This window comes from Pteropus vampyrus, unplaced genomic scaffold, assembly GCF_000151845.1.
Source record: "Pteropus vampyrus isolate Shadow unplaced genomic scaffold, Pvam_2.0 Scaffold9, whole genome shotgun sequence".
In the NCBI taxonomy this organism is placed as follows: Eukaryota; Metazoa; Chordata; class Mammalia; order Chiroptera; family Pteropodidae; genus Pteropus; species Pteropus vampyrus.
In genome coordinates, this window is record NW_011888790.1 from 17,705,415 (window position 1) to 17,722,250 (window position 16,836).

General features: G+C 34.0%; 1 protein-coding gene across 1 annotated transcript in view; it reads right to left on the reverse strand.

Moving 5' to 3' along the window:
* Nucleotides 1–16,111, reverse strand: part of RASSF9 (Ras association domain family member 9) — a 22,640-nt gene extending 6,529 nt beyond the window's left edge. The window contains exon 1 of the mRNA XM_011374982.1: nt 15,717–16,111. Within this exon, the coding sequence (XP_011373284.1) occupies nt 15,717–15,763 (47 nt within the window). The 5' untranslated portion in view covers nt 15,764–16,111. The remainder of the gene's footprint in view (nt 1–15,716) is intronic.
* Between the last annotated feature and the right edge of the window lie 725 nt (nt 16,112–16,836).

A 16,836-nucleotide genomic window follows, 5' to 3' on the forward strand; every position in this document is an offset into this window, starting at 1 on the left:
TATATTTACAGAAAAAGAATTTGGTGTTATGGCACAGATAGATGGATGATATTTGGCCATCTTTATTCAGCTGTCCAGAGGAAAAAGGCATCAAAGTTGGAACACAGGAGAATAAATCAAGAGTAATGTTTCTTCCTATATATAGTAAACATTCAAGTTCAATTGAAATTTGATGTGTAACATATCAGGACAATATTAAGCCCTACTTTCAAAACAATAAGAATCATTAAAATAATTAATTATTAAGAATAATTACCTTATAAGAAATGCTTCTAAAACCAAGTATATGAACACTAGAATGCAAGCTATAGCTATTTATGGAAAATATTTGGACTTCTGAATGTATTTTTCCATAGAATCTAGGATATAATTATTTCCTAGGCCAACCTGGAAAGTATGATACTGACAGAATCTAGCTGCCATGTAGAGGAGTGATTTGAAGTGAAATGTTTTTATTGCTTAACTCTCTGCAGAATCATATTCTATGCTTGAAATCAAAAGTTAGAACTTTTTCAATTCCAAGCTATTGGTGGCACCTGTGCCTGGAGATTTAATCGAAGGACACATCAGGTTTAAGAATAAAGAACTGTGAAGTTTTGGGGGACTATCTGAGCCTTGCCTCACTGCCTAAAGACTGTTCGATTTTCTTTTACTTACCAATACTTATTTAAACTGAAGATTCTCTCATTCTAAGGTTCTCTACCAGAGATGTCCCTCAGGAGATACTCTGCAATGTATGGAGATAATTTTGGTTCTCATATTAGAGTCCGGGGGTGCTACTAGCATCTAGTGGAAAGAAGGCAGGAACATAAACGTCCTACAATGCACAGAATAGCGCTCTCATAGCAAGAAATTCTCCAGCCTGAAATGTCAAGAGAGGTGCTGTTGAGGAATCTTGTTCCAGATTTACAACAAAATATACTTTCATTGCAGCTTCACCTTTACCTTTTTATTTTTTGGTCTTACATATTCTGGAGAAATGAATAGTAAAATATATGAAAGGAAAAATTATAAACAAGGCAGACATTTCCAATCTCAAGCAGCCTAAAATAAATGATGAAAGTTGGCATTCTACTGGAATAGAATACAAATGGAACTTTTTTTTCTTTCCTTTAACCCCATACCAATCTTTATGCTTATTATTGATCCTGCCCAACTGGATTTCCCTCTGATAACACCAGAGCTGGTCCTAAGGAATATGGCTGTTCGTATTTAGATGCTATAGAACCACAAATCCTATTTACAATAGGGTTAATTTTAGTTCAGGAAAAAACTTACATTCACAGACTAGTTATCTTCCTTCTTCATTATGAAATAGTATTCGAACATCTGGCCACCAAATACAGGGAGTGGACTGTGGGGTAAAAAGATGTGTAGAAGAAATGACATAATGGGAATGGTCAAGGAGACCAGTGCCATGCCAGGGGCGTAGTGGGGTTGAGAGTCAGTAGAAGGGCTTTTCATTGTATTTCTCTCTTATTTCTTCTGTACAGTCTATTCTGACCTGGACAGAAGGGACAAACAAAGACCAGAATTAGAAATGGTGGTTACTTGGCACTTAGTTTGAGGGAAGAGAAAGCTCAAACAACACCTGCTGTCTATAGCAGCGGTCCCCAAACTTTTTGGCACCAGGTACGGGTTCTCCTATGAGAATCTAATACCTGATGATCTGAGGTGGAGCTGAGGCGGTGATGCTAACGCTGGGGAGCGGCTGCAAATCCAGATGAAGCTTCGCTCCCTTGCCTATGGTTCACCTCCTGCTGTGCGGCTTGATTCCTAACAGGCCACAGACTGGACTGTGGCCCAGGGATTGAGGACCCCTGGTCTACAGGATGAAATAAAAGTTCTCAGAAACTGAACAATGAGAGAAAAAAAATCTCTGCTATCACTTTTAGAGCTGGGGACATTGCAGGCATTTAAGCTATGCCTTAATAAGTCAGAAATAGCCTTTAAAAATGCCTAATCAATAAAACTACGCTGAATATAGCATTATTGTGTTTGGGTTATTCAGAAGACGACCTGTGCTCTAATACTGTCTTTAAGTCACTATTATTTAAATGAATCGACATATACATAAAATCTGGTTATTTGTGTTTTCTGATTGCTGAATACCAAGCAAGGGCTACTAATATTTCACATTTTATTAGCCTTTTGGCCAACCTAAGATATTGTCTTGTTTTTTTCCATACAGTTGAAAGTAAATAAATCCTTCACAGTCAAACTTCTCATTCATTACATTAACACATAATGCAATTAATTCCCTTCAAAATTTTTATTGAACCTCAAAAGACATTTATATTCCTCAAAAGACAAATTTATTTTACCCTAATATCACTATGTAATTCAATTTCTTAGCAAGGAACAGAAGCAGAATTATTATAACATATGTTTTCACTAAACACAAACCATTAACATCTTATTAAATTAGTTGTAAAATCGAAGTCCTTCAGAAAATTGTCCTATGAAAACTTGAGACAGTCAAAAATTAATTAAAATTAACCTGAAAATTAAAATTATGTATACAAATATATGTACCTATGTAGGAAAAAATCACTAGTTTTATCCTCTATTAATGGCAGTTTAATTTTCTAGAAAGTAATAATATAATAATATATGCCAGTCATGGAGGATAAGTAAAACCTTAGACTCTACATAACCGCTATATTGCATTAATTCTCATAAGCAGAGAAAAGGGAAGAGAATGTGTAAAGAATGTGTATTGAAGACTACTGGAGGTTAAGTAAACTCAGCTCATAGTTCAGATTCCGGAAATCGATTATAATCAAAATGTAAATATTTAACATGTAGTTTTTACCAGATAAAAAGCTGAGAAAATATCTAATCTCATTGGAAAGTCTACTGCTTACTTACCAATGTTACCTGTGCCTGGAAAATACCTAAAGTTTCCTTATCGATTTGTATTTTGTAGAGAAATATTTCATAACAACAAAGCATATTTATTAAAGGAAAGTTATCTTGTCTGAATATTTCGTTTCATGATAACTGTAGTTATGTCAATGATTAGCATTCATTTTCCTTTTGGCAGCTAAGTCGTAATTGGTTTTACCTTCTTAGTGGAAGATATTTCTTAATGATGGTGATTTTCAGCTTGTATCTGCCTTCAGCCACCTACTCTTCCCTCTCTAAATGTATTCTGAAATATGTCGACATATTTGAATGGCACTAGAAATATGTAAGAATTTGAATTACTTTACGATAGCTGAAAACACAAGATGAGCTCCTTTATACCTGATTTTCATTGTCTGAACATACTCTATAATTAACTGTAATAAAATGTAACATCCAATTGGAAATTTCATCTAAAATAATCAGCTTTTCACATTACTCATAAATAAATTGCCAAAATGGCAACAACAAATAAATAACTTGTAGAAAAAAGAATATAGCAGGGCCTGTGATGTCATTTTGTTAAGGAAAAAAATACACTTGAAAACACCATCGATAAAATGAAAAACACTGGTTATCTATAATAAAATTGTCTAATTTCCACTTACCTTTCCCAAATTTTAAACTCTTTAATATGCTCTGAATTTCACTGCCTCCACCTTCCTTAGGACTCTGCTCCATCTTTTATTCCTTCTTAAACTCTAATGTTCTATTTTTCTCTCGTCCTTCCTATTATCCTGTCACATTATAACAATCATTTGACCACATTTCACCTCAACTATCTTTCCTTCACAAACACAAATAGCAATCTACAGTCACTTTCACTAGTTCATCACTTTATAGTAACAGCAGCCCACCATAAAGTGACTTCTATCTACTCCCAACAAACACTGATATCTCCTAACTTCCAAATCCAATAGCCATTTTTGGCACTGATCTGACTTGACCGCTTCATAACATTATGTATTGTGACCATTGCCTTCCATTCTTGTAGCAATCCATTGCTTGACTTCTTGATTTCACTCTCCATGGTTCTTCCTTTACCTTCCTGGCTTTTCCTTCTCAGTTCCTGCATGAGCTTTGCTTCCTCTGTGTATTTCATAAATGTAGGTTTCATGGAGGCATGGTCACAAATGTCTTTGCAGCTCCTTCCAACAAAAGATGACGTGTATTTCCCCACCTCCATGAATAGACCTTGAGTTGTGCTATATGTGACCTACAGAATGTGGTGAAAACCATATGTGTAAGTTCTGGAGTCCAGGCTTCAAGGAGTCTTGCAACTTCTGCTTTCTTCCTCCTACAATGCTGTCCTGAGACTGCTGTCTGATAAAAGCCTACGAAGAAAGACCATATGGAGAGAGAGACAACCATCTCTGTTGTCCCATCTGAACCTAGCACTCAGCCAATGAACTGCTCATGAGAGAGCCCAGATGAAACGAACAGAAGAATCACCCAGTTTACCCATAAAATCATGACAAATAATAAATTTTAGTTTTCAGCCACTAATTATTAAGATGTTTTATTATGCAGTAAATGATAACTGATTCAGTTGGCATCTCCAGGTTCCTATGACTAATTTCTTCTCACTATACACATTTTATGGGTGACTGTAATATCGCCCATAATTTGTCAACCAATTCCATGATGATATTTCTCAAATCTAATTATTTTGCCCTTGAGCTTTAGATCCATATCCCCAACTTCCTTCCTTGCATTTACTTGATATTTTTATTTGTATAATCCACAGGCACTTCAAACTTGACCCATCAAAACTAATTCATCATTCAATCCTCTCATATCCCAAACTATTCTATCTCCTGATTCCCCATCTTCCTGCAAGTAATCACTACCCCTCAACCCTTCCTCTCAAGCTTGAAAACTGGGAGTCTTCCTAAATTCTTTTCTCTTTCTCATTCCCATTTTATTCACTATTACAACTCAGTCAATTCTTTTTACAATAGATTACTATAGCAAGCTATTACATATTATATTATAAACTCTTGCTCACTTCACATTGGTGCTCCATAAGATTGCCAGACTGCGCTTTTAAACTACAATCTAGTTGTGTACCTTCCTTGACTAAAATCTTTAAATGGCTTCCAAGTTTTCCATTTCAAATCTTTCTCTTTTCCTTTCACTTCGCCCCTTCTCCTCTTTCTCTGTCATCTCTCCTGCCTACTCCTAGGATATAGGATTCTTTCCATGACCTAATTCTACCAACTCATATCCAAGCACTCTTTAATATTCATATTTATCCAGATATTTCAACTTCTTGCTGATCTCTGACAGATCTAATATGAGGGCAATCTGACTGTCATACATGTCACCCTATGGAATGCTGGACTGGATTGAACTATATCTGCCATGCTTTTGTTTTCACTCTGGGCTTTTCCATAACCTCTTTCCTTGGCCTGAAACACCCTTTTTCCTCTTTCTAACTCTTACTTTGCCTCAAATATTGCTTCCTCTAGGAAAATTCCCTTATCTTCTATGAATAACCCAACTTCTACCAACCCCAAATAGAAATGAGTACCTATTCTGGATGCTGCTACAGAACCCAATGACATTCAGGAATAGTATTTCTACTGTCTTTTTTTGCTAGTTTTCCAGTCAAATCCTGGACCGAGTCTTTTATCTTTAAAGTCTAAGTGCCTAACATAGTAAACGTTAAAAATTTCTTTTATATTTTGGAGTAGGGTGAGGTGGAGAGGTGGAGCGGAATCAATGGGGTAGGAGGTAAACAAAGGGAATTTTTCAATCAACTATGGCCTGGTAGTTACAACTATCCCATCACCTATTTTTGTAAGTAGAGTTTTATTGTAATATAGTCATGCCCATTTAATTATGTATTATCTATGGTTTTTTTCACACTACAATGACAGAGTGGAGTAGTTGAGAAGGTAACATTATGGCCCGAAAAAACTACAATATTTTTTAAATGGCCTTTTACATACACAAAATAATTGCCAATTCCTGACCTAGATAATTTGCCTGCACCAAAAATCTACATTTTATTTAAATATGAAAACATTCTTTGAATTCCAGTATCTACTGGATAAAAAGGTAATAAAAACATGGTCTTTAAACAGAAGAAATTTACAATCTTATGGAAAGAATGGCTTTGTTTAGAAGTAATTTCAACCAAAAGTAATTATTAAAGGATGACCAAAAGAATGGTTGCTAAATTCCTAATAGAGATTGAGTGGGTTTAACTAGGATTAGTCAACTTGAAGGCCCTGATGGAAAACCAGTGTGTTTTGCCTTTAAAGTCCCATTCTAGGTGCAGTGTGTTCCATACTAATCAGCTCCAAATGGATGTCAGGTGGTATCAGAGTAGGTTGGAATGAAAGGTTGCTTTCACAGTCCCATCTCAGGTGCAGCATGTCCAAACACCAGGTGTTTGAAGGTGGAACACCTGGAAACATTCAAAAGACACCTGGAAATTTTTTACTCTTCAGCCTGATGTCCCTCCCTCTCCAAATTACCATTGCCGGTTTTTGTTGTTGTTTTTTATGATGACAATCTATAGTGCCAGTTACTCAGACCCAAAACTGTAATTATCGATTTTTTTTCATCCTGATAGTTTCTACTGACCCCTCCACTCAATTTGAATTCTATAAATTCTGCCTTCATAGTGACTCATAAGAGTAATCCCTATCTGAAATTTTTTGTTTGAAACAATATTTGAAAAAATAAATTGTTTCACTTATTATTTGTTTATTACCTGCCTGTCCACCACAGCACTATAAGCTCATTGAGACTACAGACTTTGACTAACTTTCTCATTATTTTATCCTCAACATCTAGGATAACATGTTGCACATAATAGGAGGTAAATAAATACTTATCACTGAATACATGAATTTATTATACTTTAAAATGCCTGCCATGCATTTTATTTAAGTATGTCTGTGTCTACCAGACAGCAAGTTCCTTAAAAGTATGATCTGTATTTGATTTATCTTTAATCTCCCATAATTCCCCCCAATGTGTAGGGTTCATTTAATATTTCTGGATTTTTAAAAATCAAATAATCATCTTGAATCACAAGCCAAATATCTACAAGTAGATGCCCAATCTGACGTAGTCAGATAGTTTGTGAATATTTTGTTTTTAGATGCTAAGATAGATAAGAAAGCAATACTATAATGTGCCCAGATTTTGTCACATATTAGGTATCACGAGCTGCCATTTTACTTACTTCTCTAAACTGTAATCACAGCAAGTTCTTCTAACTAAATGTGGAACTACTAAAAATGATCAGTATTTTTAATGTAACTAAGTCTAAGTCCATGTCTATTATTAACGGTTTTAGAAAGAAACTCTCTGACTTTCTACACTAGAGTTGAAGAGCAGGCAGTCAAGAAACCAAGGCTAATACTTTTTGGTCCACTGCTGTAAAGTGCCTGACTTCCTGTACTATTAAAAAAATGGAGTCTCAAAAGTCCACTATAGCTTCATAAGTGCTTTTCAAATTGTGTACAAATCTTTTCTTCATATGAGAATGTAATTATTATATGTCTACTCCATACAAATAGCATCTCTTAGAGCTTCCAGACAAATGTCAAGTCTTATGTGCAAAGCTAGAAATGAATATCTTCAGGCTCTACTATGGAAGACTGTGGTCTCCCCAAACTAATGCCCTGACACTGAATCATAAGTACCCTCAGTTAAACTATACTGCAGGAAATTCCGGAAGGATTGAAAAACGTCAGAATAAATGAGAAACATTAGAGTAACTAAAGGTATTTGAAGTGGCTATAAAATGCCCTAGTCATTGGTTGAGAACAACAAACACACACTGTGCTGCATATCAATAAGTCTCAGACACAAAATTACTACTATCATTTATACATCATAATTAATGAGCCTAAAAATTTACTTAAGTTGGACCACTTTCTGCATTAATAGAATTAAAAATTAAAAGATCTACAAATAGTATAATAATTCAATTCTATAAAATGATAAACCGACCAATTTAATATGATTATTAGAACGAAGAGCAGTCAACTGTAGCAGACTGTTAGTACAATAATATTCTATAAACACATCCTTAACATTTTTCTACACACTTCCTCACTTGTAAAATACTATTTTCTAACAAGCCAACAAAGATTATGAATTGTCACCAAACTGTCCATATTTCTGCCTGCTTCCCAGATTCTTAACTTTTGATTATCCTGAGTCAGTTTTAGCTTCGTGTGATTCAGCCCCCTCCTACATCTTTTTATACAACTTACTGTGTTCTCTTGTCCAAGCCCATCACCTAAATGTGGGAGTTTAATAAATGCTATCTAATTACATTAATGCTCCTGTTATTTTCCTTTACATGCATTTATTTCTCTCTTCTGTGTTTCTACTTAAGAGTCAATCAAAAAATTTATTGAGCACATACTAAACAGAGGGACAGCTTTTTTCAACTTTAAGACCTTATGCTCTCTCTCTTTTTTTTAATTGTATTATAAAAATTGAACTTTTACCTACCCTGTCAAAGATAGTTTCTTATGGAAGAGTGATTTAAAGATGAGTTCATGCATGAAATATTTAACTATAATGCTGTTTTCTCAATTAAGAGTTTAATCTGTTAGGAACGGGGTTGTGTCTTTGCATGTTTGGTACAATACCAAATTCAGAATTTACCAGTCCTAAAAAATAAAATAAAAAGATAGCTAATCATAACATTCATATATCTGTAATAAAAATTAAATTATGCTTAGCAAATAGTAAACATTCAATAATTATTAGGCAGGATAAGAGAAATAAATTGTACTCTGCAGTGCTTATTTTAGAATTATAGACGCTTAGACATGAAACGGACCCTAAATATCTAATTCAATCTCTCATTTTATTAGATAAAGATTAAAATATTTAAATTATGTAGCGTTTCTTTTTATTAAAACTCCACAAAGATACATAAGAAAACATCCCCTTAAACCATGCTAAGCTATGCACTGCAAAATCACTAATGGTCTCATAATCTGGCTCAAAAGAAGTATAAGAATTAAATCTAAAAGCTGTCAGAATTAATACATTTCATCAAGATCCAAAGATAATTTTTTCTCCATATAAAGAACTTGAAGAAATTTTATTTGGAAGTATTGGAATCTTTTACTTACAAGTGTTTCAGTAAATGCCATAAAAAGTAACTTCTATAAAATGGTTATCAAAAGATAAGACAATTTTTTTTTAATTCTTGAAATCATGATCCAAAGATAGTTTTGTATAATATTTATAGACTCATTTGTAATTTTATTAGGTAATGTAAAATCTACTTCTTTACATTCAAGAGGAAAAGAGATCAGTGATGATATAGAAGTACGAGTGAGTCAAGGTTGAGATTTTGAAAACCAAACCATCACACCATGTTTAAGTATTAAAAACCTTAGATATACTTCATAGCATTTTTAATCCAACAAGTCTGAACAAAGAGTAACTATTTATTGAGATGGTATTACCTCCTAGCACTGTGTTAAGTCTTTTACATATAATAGACTACTTTATGGTTTAGGATTGTCTATTTCAGAGATAATAAAGTTTAGTTCTAAATAGGCCATACACACTAATGATTAAGAGCATAGATTTAAATCTTATCTCTTCCATTTAATAATTTTTGCACTCCTTTGTATCTTAATTGCCTCAAATAGGGAATTAAGTAGAAAAGAGAAAAATAACAGTACCTTCTTCTGAGCATTATTTTAGGTATCATGTAAATTACTTAAAACAGTGCTTGGCACATAGTAAGTGTTGTGAAAGTGTCAGCAGAGGTAGATTCACCCTGAAGCTAAAGAAGCTTAAGCATAAAGGCTGCCTCATTTGCAAGTCACCTTCCAAGGTCCCAGAATGACCTTAGCAATATTTTTATTCACAACTGTGTATTCTTTTACTTAAAGAGCATCCCCCTCCAATTGCGAAACTTGGATTTACCCTTGCATGTTACTATTATTGTTTTTGTATTAAAAAGATTAGGCGTTTGCCCCAAGGCATACAACTAACAAAGCATATCTGAGATGTGACCTAAGGTGATTAGATAAAGAGATGGAATTCTTAACCAAGATGTTTTTTCTGCATATTTCTAGCCTTTTCTTTTTGTCTTATAACTGTAATTATTTTATACAAAGAGCATAAATCCTCCTTTCACACGAGAAAACAAATATTTCACAATCATATTTCTCCTATTCTCTCAAAAGGAGAAAACACTCTACATTCAGCAATGGGATGTGTAGTAGCCATCTACCATTGTCTGCCAAACCTCACTCATATACATATTTGGTTGTGTTCAAAGAGCATGAAGGAAAGTAAGAGTAGCCCTAGTGCTAGAAGGAGATACCTTTGTTTTCTAGGAGAAGCCCAGTAGTCGTTTACAGTATCTATTTGTGATATATGGCCCTTCACCATTTGAAAGCAAGGAGGAGTTGAGCCTTGGATGACAGGTAATAAGTTGAGCCTAAAATCAGAAATAAGAAGAGCCTAGGATCCTTGATTCATTTTTTAAGTTACCCATACATCTATTCAACAAAAATGTACTCGTCTATTACTCTGATCCAAGTACTATATGGGGACCAGCTGTATTTGGAGAATATGTGTTGAATTAATTTATTCAATCAACTATTTGATTTATTCAATCAAATATTTATTGAGCATCTACTTACTGGTTACATAGAAAGGAACAAGATAGGTAAGGTTTATGTTGTCAATAAGCCTATACTCAATGAGAATTTGTTATAGCTATCCTAAGTCATTTTATTAAAAATATTAAAAGGGGGGCATTCTAAGCCTGCAGATATAAACCTTTGAGGATAATTTCCTTTGTTTATCAGCATATTTAATACCTACTTATTAGTCTTATCCTTGAAATAACTTACCACTGCCAGTGCTAAACATCTTCCCAAGGCTCTATTCAATTCACATAAAGTAATTACTTCACCCTTGGGTGACCTTTCACATTAGTGTTTACTTTAAATTACTATCAACAAATATGCAAACTTTCTTCAGAAAGTGTAATATTAGAACGGGCTCCATGGGAATGAAATCAAAATCTATTTTTAAAAAGTAAATAATTCTTTAAAAAATCAATGTTGTTGTGCGTGTTGTGTTTAGCCAACAAATACTCCTAAGCAAATATAAACTGAAGAACATCAGAACACGGAAGTATGCTGAAATTTTCACATGTACACATAGCAGAGAATATGTTGCCTCACTTTAGAAAACCAATATGCTAACGACAAAGAGATTTCTTTTCAAGAGCTGGTATCCACATGCACCTGAAATAGGTAAACTCATATCCCTATTTCAACTTCCTTCCCCTTTCAGAATTAAATAAAGAGAGCTACATTTTTGTAAATGACTTAAAACTACTAGCAAATCTCCTGGAACTACATACCAATCAAAAGTTGCTAAGTTACGCAGTCCAGTTAATAATGACATTATGTTAATAATAATATTGTTAACCAGCTACAAACTTCTTAAGACACTTTTTTCAAAAAAAATCCACTTAAGACCTTTTCACCTTGACATGTTTCATGAGTTAGTATGGTGGATAATAAAATATCTTATGTAGTGAGTTTTAAGTTGGCTTATAGTTGTTTGAGTAACAATTCAGGATTTAACCTGGAGCTCAATTTCACCACTGCCACTGCTCTCTGGTTATTTTTGCCAGGAAAGAGCATTCCAGTCATTGTTTCTAATGGGCTGTCTGCTGCCAGGTAGAAACTACTAAAGTTACCAGGTATCATCAAGGGAAATCTCTTTCAGGAACTCCTGAGAACAAAGATGTACATATTCAAATATCTGGTATTTCTCAATCTAATTTTGGGAATATTTTAAATATTTATTAAAGTAGAAAAAATAGTACAAAATAATTTTCTATTCCACAGAATTTATAAATTGGCATGCTTCTAATGACAAAGAGAAAACATCCGTCTTGCCAGCAACTTTTACTCTTACCGCAAAACTTAGTTCTTCCATCTGATGAAGCATTCGTGGCCTGATGTACTTATGGGAGCAATATAAAACACCTGGTTTTAAAAAAAACTTGGCTAGCTGTGTTCTAATTAATTCAAAAACAAAGTTTGATGCAAATTTTATGTATCAATTATAAACAATAAAGCTTATTTTACTTCTAATATATTTATTACAAATATATATTTTTGGAGCCTTTTAATTTCAAGTTAATATTATGACAAAGTTTGTTATCACCTGCAACGGATAGACGTATATCCACAGGTATAGGAAAAGCCAAAGGAAATCCAAGAGCATACTGAATAGTACTTAACGATGATTCTAAAGGCCTTGTTAATTAGACTAGATCCTTTCATATTCATTGCTAATATTCTGTTCTCTTACAAATCACCTAAATGAACTATTCTATTTTATATTGCTGACAAATATATGGACTGCTGCTTATACTAAGACAATTTTCTGCTTCTAACAAGGTTTGGTACAATGTCCAACCAATTCTCTGCCCCCAAATTTCATTAATTAAAATATCAAGGAATCATGACTCACAATTAAGTATCTCCAAAAGCTTTACAGTGACATTCTATTTTTCTGTAATTTTAAAAAAGTTGCTGGTTGCTATCCAGTAACACTAGTTTTTAAAATAATCATTATATTGAAAATAGAACCAAATATAAAGATGATCAAATTCACAAATGGAACCTCTGTAAATATTTGAATATGTTGATAACCTAAATCCAATTATTGAATGTTCATATGAATACAGTAAAGTTATGCTTCGTTATTTGCTTCTTTGGCTTTCATATGAGAAACAACATCTACCTAGTGACTTTTAGAAAACATTTTCAGAAATTTAAATAGTTTATTGAAAAGGAAATATCCAGACTCTCCAAAATATTTATTCTTCATGTTGAACAAAAAGTGTAAGAAGATACTCATCGATCTTTGGGATTCAGTCATAGAATAGTCTATTATTCTGGAACCAAAGTAAACAATTCACCTCTTCAGATTAAAAGAGCTTCTGAAAACTGTACTCTTTCTATAAAACGCTACTACAATTAGAAAATTTTAAAAGACTCATTCTCATTGTAAGTATAAAGGTTTTTTAGATTGGCTCCATTTCTTTCATTTATATGAAAGCTAGAAATGAAAAGCGTAAAAAGTTTGTGTCCAAATACAATCATTTTGTGACCATGCCTTATTCTTAAATTTCCTGAACTGTTTCCCAAATTTTTGAATTAAATACTTTCTAAAATTTAGAAAAGATTAGCATGAGATTAACTTGGTGTCTAAATCCATATAATTATTTGTCTATTTCCTTCAGTTTTGAATTATATTGAATGTCAAACAATTCTTTATAAAATATTCACTTTTATATAATACCAGCTGACATTATATAATAGAGAATAAAATAATTATTACATTTCTAGTTCAAAATTTTATCATCTCAAATTCTCAATATTCCTCCTAGTAATTGACATTTTTTCCTGCTGGTAAAGATGTAATTATGTTCAAATGGTTCATTTAGTTGTATAAATTATATATAACAAGGTATACAAATATAGTGCTCAAATGCTTCCTTCACATTCTACAAGGTATTTTATACAATGTGTCTGAGGAAGACATTGGCTATTATCAGATAACTGTTCTATCATCAATCATATTTTCTATCATAGGATGAATCATTCATCATTTAAGGAAAGATATTTGGTTTTTCTATGGCTAAGTAAGATTATTTAAATCATTGTACAATGTGATAAACAAAATGGATAAACCTAATTAGGTAAGTAAATTGAGGTGAAAAAATAAAACAGAATAAAACAAAAATAACTCATCTATAGCAATATTAAACACTAAGTACACATACATTAATTCTATTTCAACACACCATATGGCTTATTTACTGCTTAGTTTGAAATACCCATATTTTTATGTCTTCGACTACCACTGTGTTTTAAATTTTTCTTATGGATTGGGAAAATACCAATGTGTAAAAGACAGAACTTGGTTATTAGAGGAACTTTAGCATATCCTCACTATTACCCCTTTGCCAAAACATGTTTATAATAATGCAGCACCTTTGGGAACACCATTCCATTTTCTCAAAGAAATTTGAAATATTTCAAAACTCTTCATTTTTCCTGTTGTTTATTTTCCCACTTTTTCACCATTTTGCATAGAAAAGGGTTTAAAAAATGTTTGTGTACTCACCTCCTGGAATGAAAGCCAGTTTTATGGGCAGAGTAGATGGTGCAGCAGCAAAATTGAGGTAATGAAAGTGGACATGTACTCCCCTGAGGGAAACTCACAGGGGAGCACGTCAAATTTTATTGCATTGCCATTTGGCATATCAATAACAGAAGTTTTGAATTTATAATAATAAGAAACAAAAAACAGACACACGCATGCAATAACTCCCAATTACAAGGGTAGTATTCAGAAAAATCAGTATGTCAGAAATATAAGTTGCTTTATAAAGCCATGAACTTTCCTGAAGTAATTTAAAAATATAGTTTCATAGCATTAAACAATCTCAAAAATAATGTTACTGAATAATTATTTAAAAAATAGTAAGAATTTTTTTAGCGAGAAGAGTCTTCTAGAATATTTTTTAATGCACTGACACCGCTGATACAAACCTATTTTAATAACCACCATTAATATATTTTTAAGAATACTCGAACCAGAAATACTATATTTGTGATATATTATCAAATTAGCAAATAAAAACCAGTTTAGAAAGTTTTATAGTATTGATTTGTTTTAGTTTTTTAAGCAAACTTAGTCAACTAAACCATGAATATATTTAGAATGAATTAAAAACAAAGTTTCAAGTAGACATTTGAGCACAAAATAAAGTATGAATATTTGCTTTAAAATTTTATCACTCTATATTGTCATGAAGATACTTTAAAATAATTGTATCATTTCCTGCCTTGTAATTGTAGGCTTTTAAATTTATACTAAGTAAATTACAAGGAGTATAAGCAGGCATGACTGAGAGAAGAGTTGTAGAAAAGCACTTATGCCAAAATAAATACATTAAAAAACTAAAGCCCATGTCTAAAATCATCCTGATTTTTTTTTTTTTTTGCATAGAAATGTAATACTGGAGATGTTAATAAAATATTTAATAGGACTGAAACACATACTAGCTCAAGAAATATCTGAGAGAGAGGCATTTATTTACACTTGTGAGCGCTGAAGTCTTGAAATAACAAAGCAAAGCAAATCAAAGTAAAATATTAATAACAAGAATTAAGAAAGACAGCTGCTTGAATTCTCCTTTAGTGCCTAAAACCATCTAAAGTTCTCAAAGATTTTTGAAAGAACCAGTCCGCGAAAAATTTCTCTACAGGGTATTTGCACTATGGGAACTTTACAAGTTCCCGGAATGCCCCACTCTAAGGGGAGCCAAAAATTTGCTTTGGATGGTATCAGTAGCTGTGTATTTCGTTTTAATTAGTGGCTAACATATTTTATTTATATCTTCATTGACATTTTAATTCTTCATATAATACACTAAAATTCTGTCTGAAGCAAAATGAAACTTTCCATTTCACTACTCTCAAATACTCAACACAAAGAAAGATTTTAGTTATGCTAGTCGTGGATAAAGGACTGGCCAAAGTGGGTAAAAAGTAGTCAAAATAATCATTATTTTCAGCAATCTTTGCTCTGGCCACCGCAGTCATTGTTACTGGTACAATTTCCTGGCCTACTGAGTATAAATACAAGACCTATCTCCCTAGGGCTTTGTCCCCCAAGAACAATTTTCATCAGAATATAACTGTAGCAAAACACATACTTTCACACGTAAGCTCCCAGTTACACACACACACGCTGGACTTTACCTGTTTTTATGCCGAGTCTTCAGCAAGTTTCTTCCAAAGGGAGCCATGGTAGGACAGGCAATCAAAGCAGTAAGGACCGTATCTCAAAGTTATGAAGGTTGGGGGTGGGGATTATCTGGATTTCTAGGGTGAAGGGAGGAGGACTGGAAGCTTCCTTTTCACCTCCTCAGATGTTCCTGGCTTTCAGCTCATTAGTAGCCGGCTAAGAGAGTTGTTAGAAGTTGTGCAACTGCTGCTTAACTTTGAACTGCGGGATTGTAGTGGCTGCTGCACCTTTGGAGACCTGCCCAGCTTCAGCCTTGAAGAAGGCGTTTGGAAGCAGGAAAAGAAAAAAAAAAAAAAAAAAAGAGAGGAGAGGAAGGGAGGGGGGCTCTATTGTCTTCTGTACTTATTTGCAGACTTGCTAAACTTTAAGAACTGCCAACCCCGCAGGCATGGTAATACCCATGGAATGGGAATTTCTCTCGATTTGGAAACCCCCGTTGCCCTCTTTCCACACCCAAACACACAAGGTGAACTGAACACACATAAAAGGATTAAAAAGTAAATACTCCCACATCCCAGGCAGCTCCGGTCTGTGAAAAGTAATCTGATAATGGCAAGCAGGAGTGAGGGCCCAGAACACATTGCCTACGGATTCGACACAAAAATCTCCCGCCCGTGATTCGACACAAAAACCCCCGTCCATGATGTCAATGCTGTAATATTCGTGGAGGAGGAGCGAAGCTGAAGACCGGATCCAGGTGGTCACAGACCAGTTGGGAATCTGAGCCCCCCAGTTTATGATCCTAAGAACTTCCTCCAGCTCCATTTCTCCACAATTTTCAAGTTCATCTTGCAAAAGCTGAAGGACCTGAAGGACCGCAAGGCTCCTAATCGCAGCATTGGCATAGGAACCAGCGGGGGTTTGGGGTCCTACTCCCGCGGCGTGTACACCGACCCCTGCAGTATCTTTGGCATTTACTGGGCCTTTTGGGGCGTGAGAGTTTGAGGGAAGAGCCAACTGTTTGCTCTCGCCCCTCACTCACCTAGTAAAGTGAGAGAGTACGCGCCTGGAGGGCTTCAGGGAACTCGAAGTGTACAGTGGAGGTCAAAGGGAGGGCGGGCATCACCGGGTCAC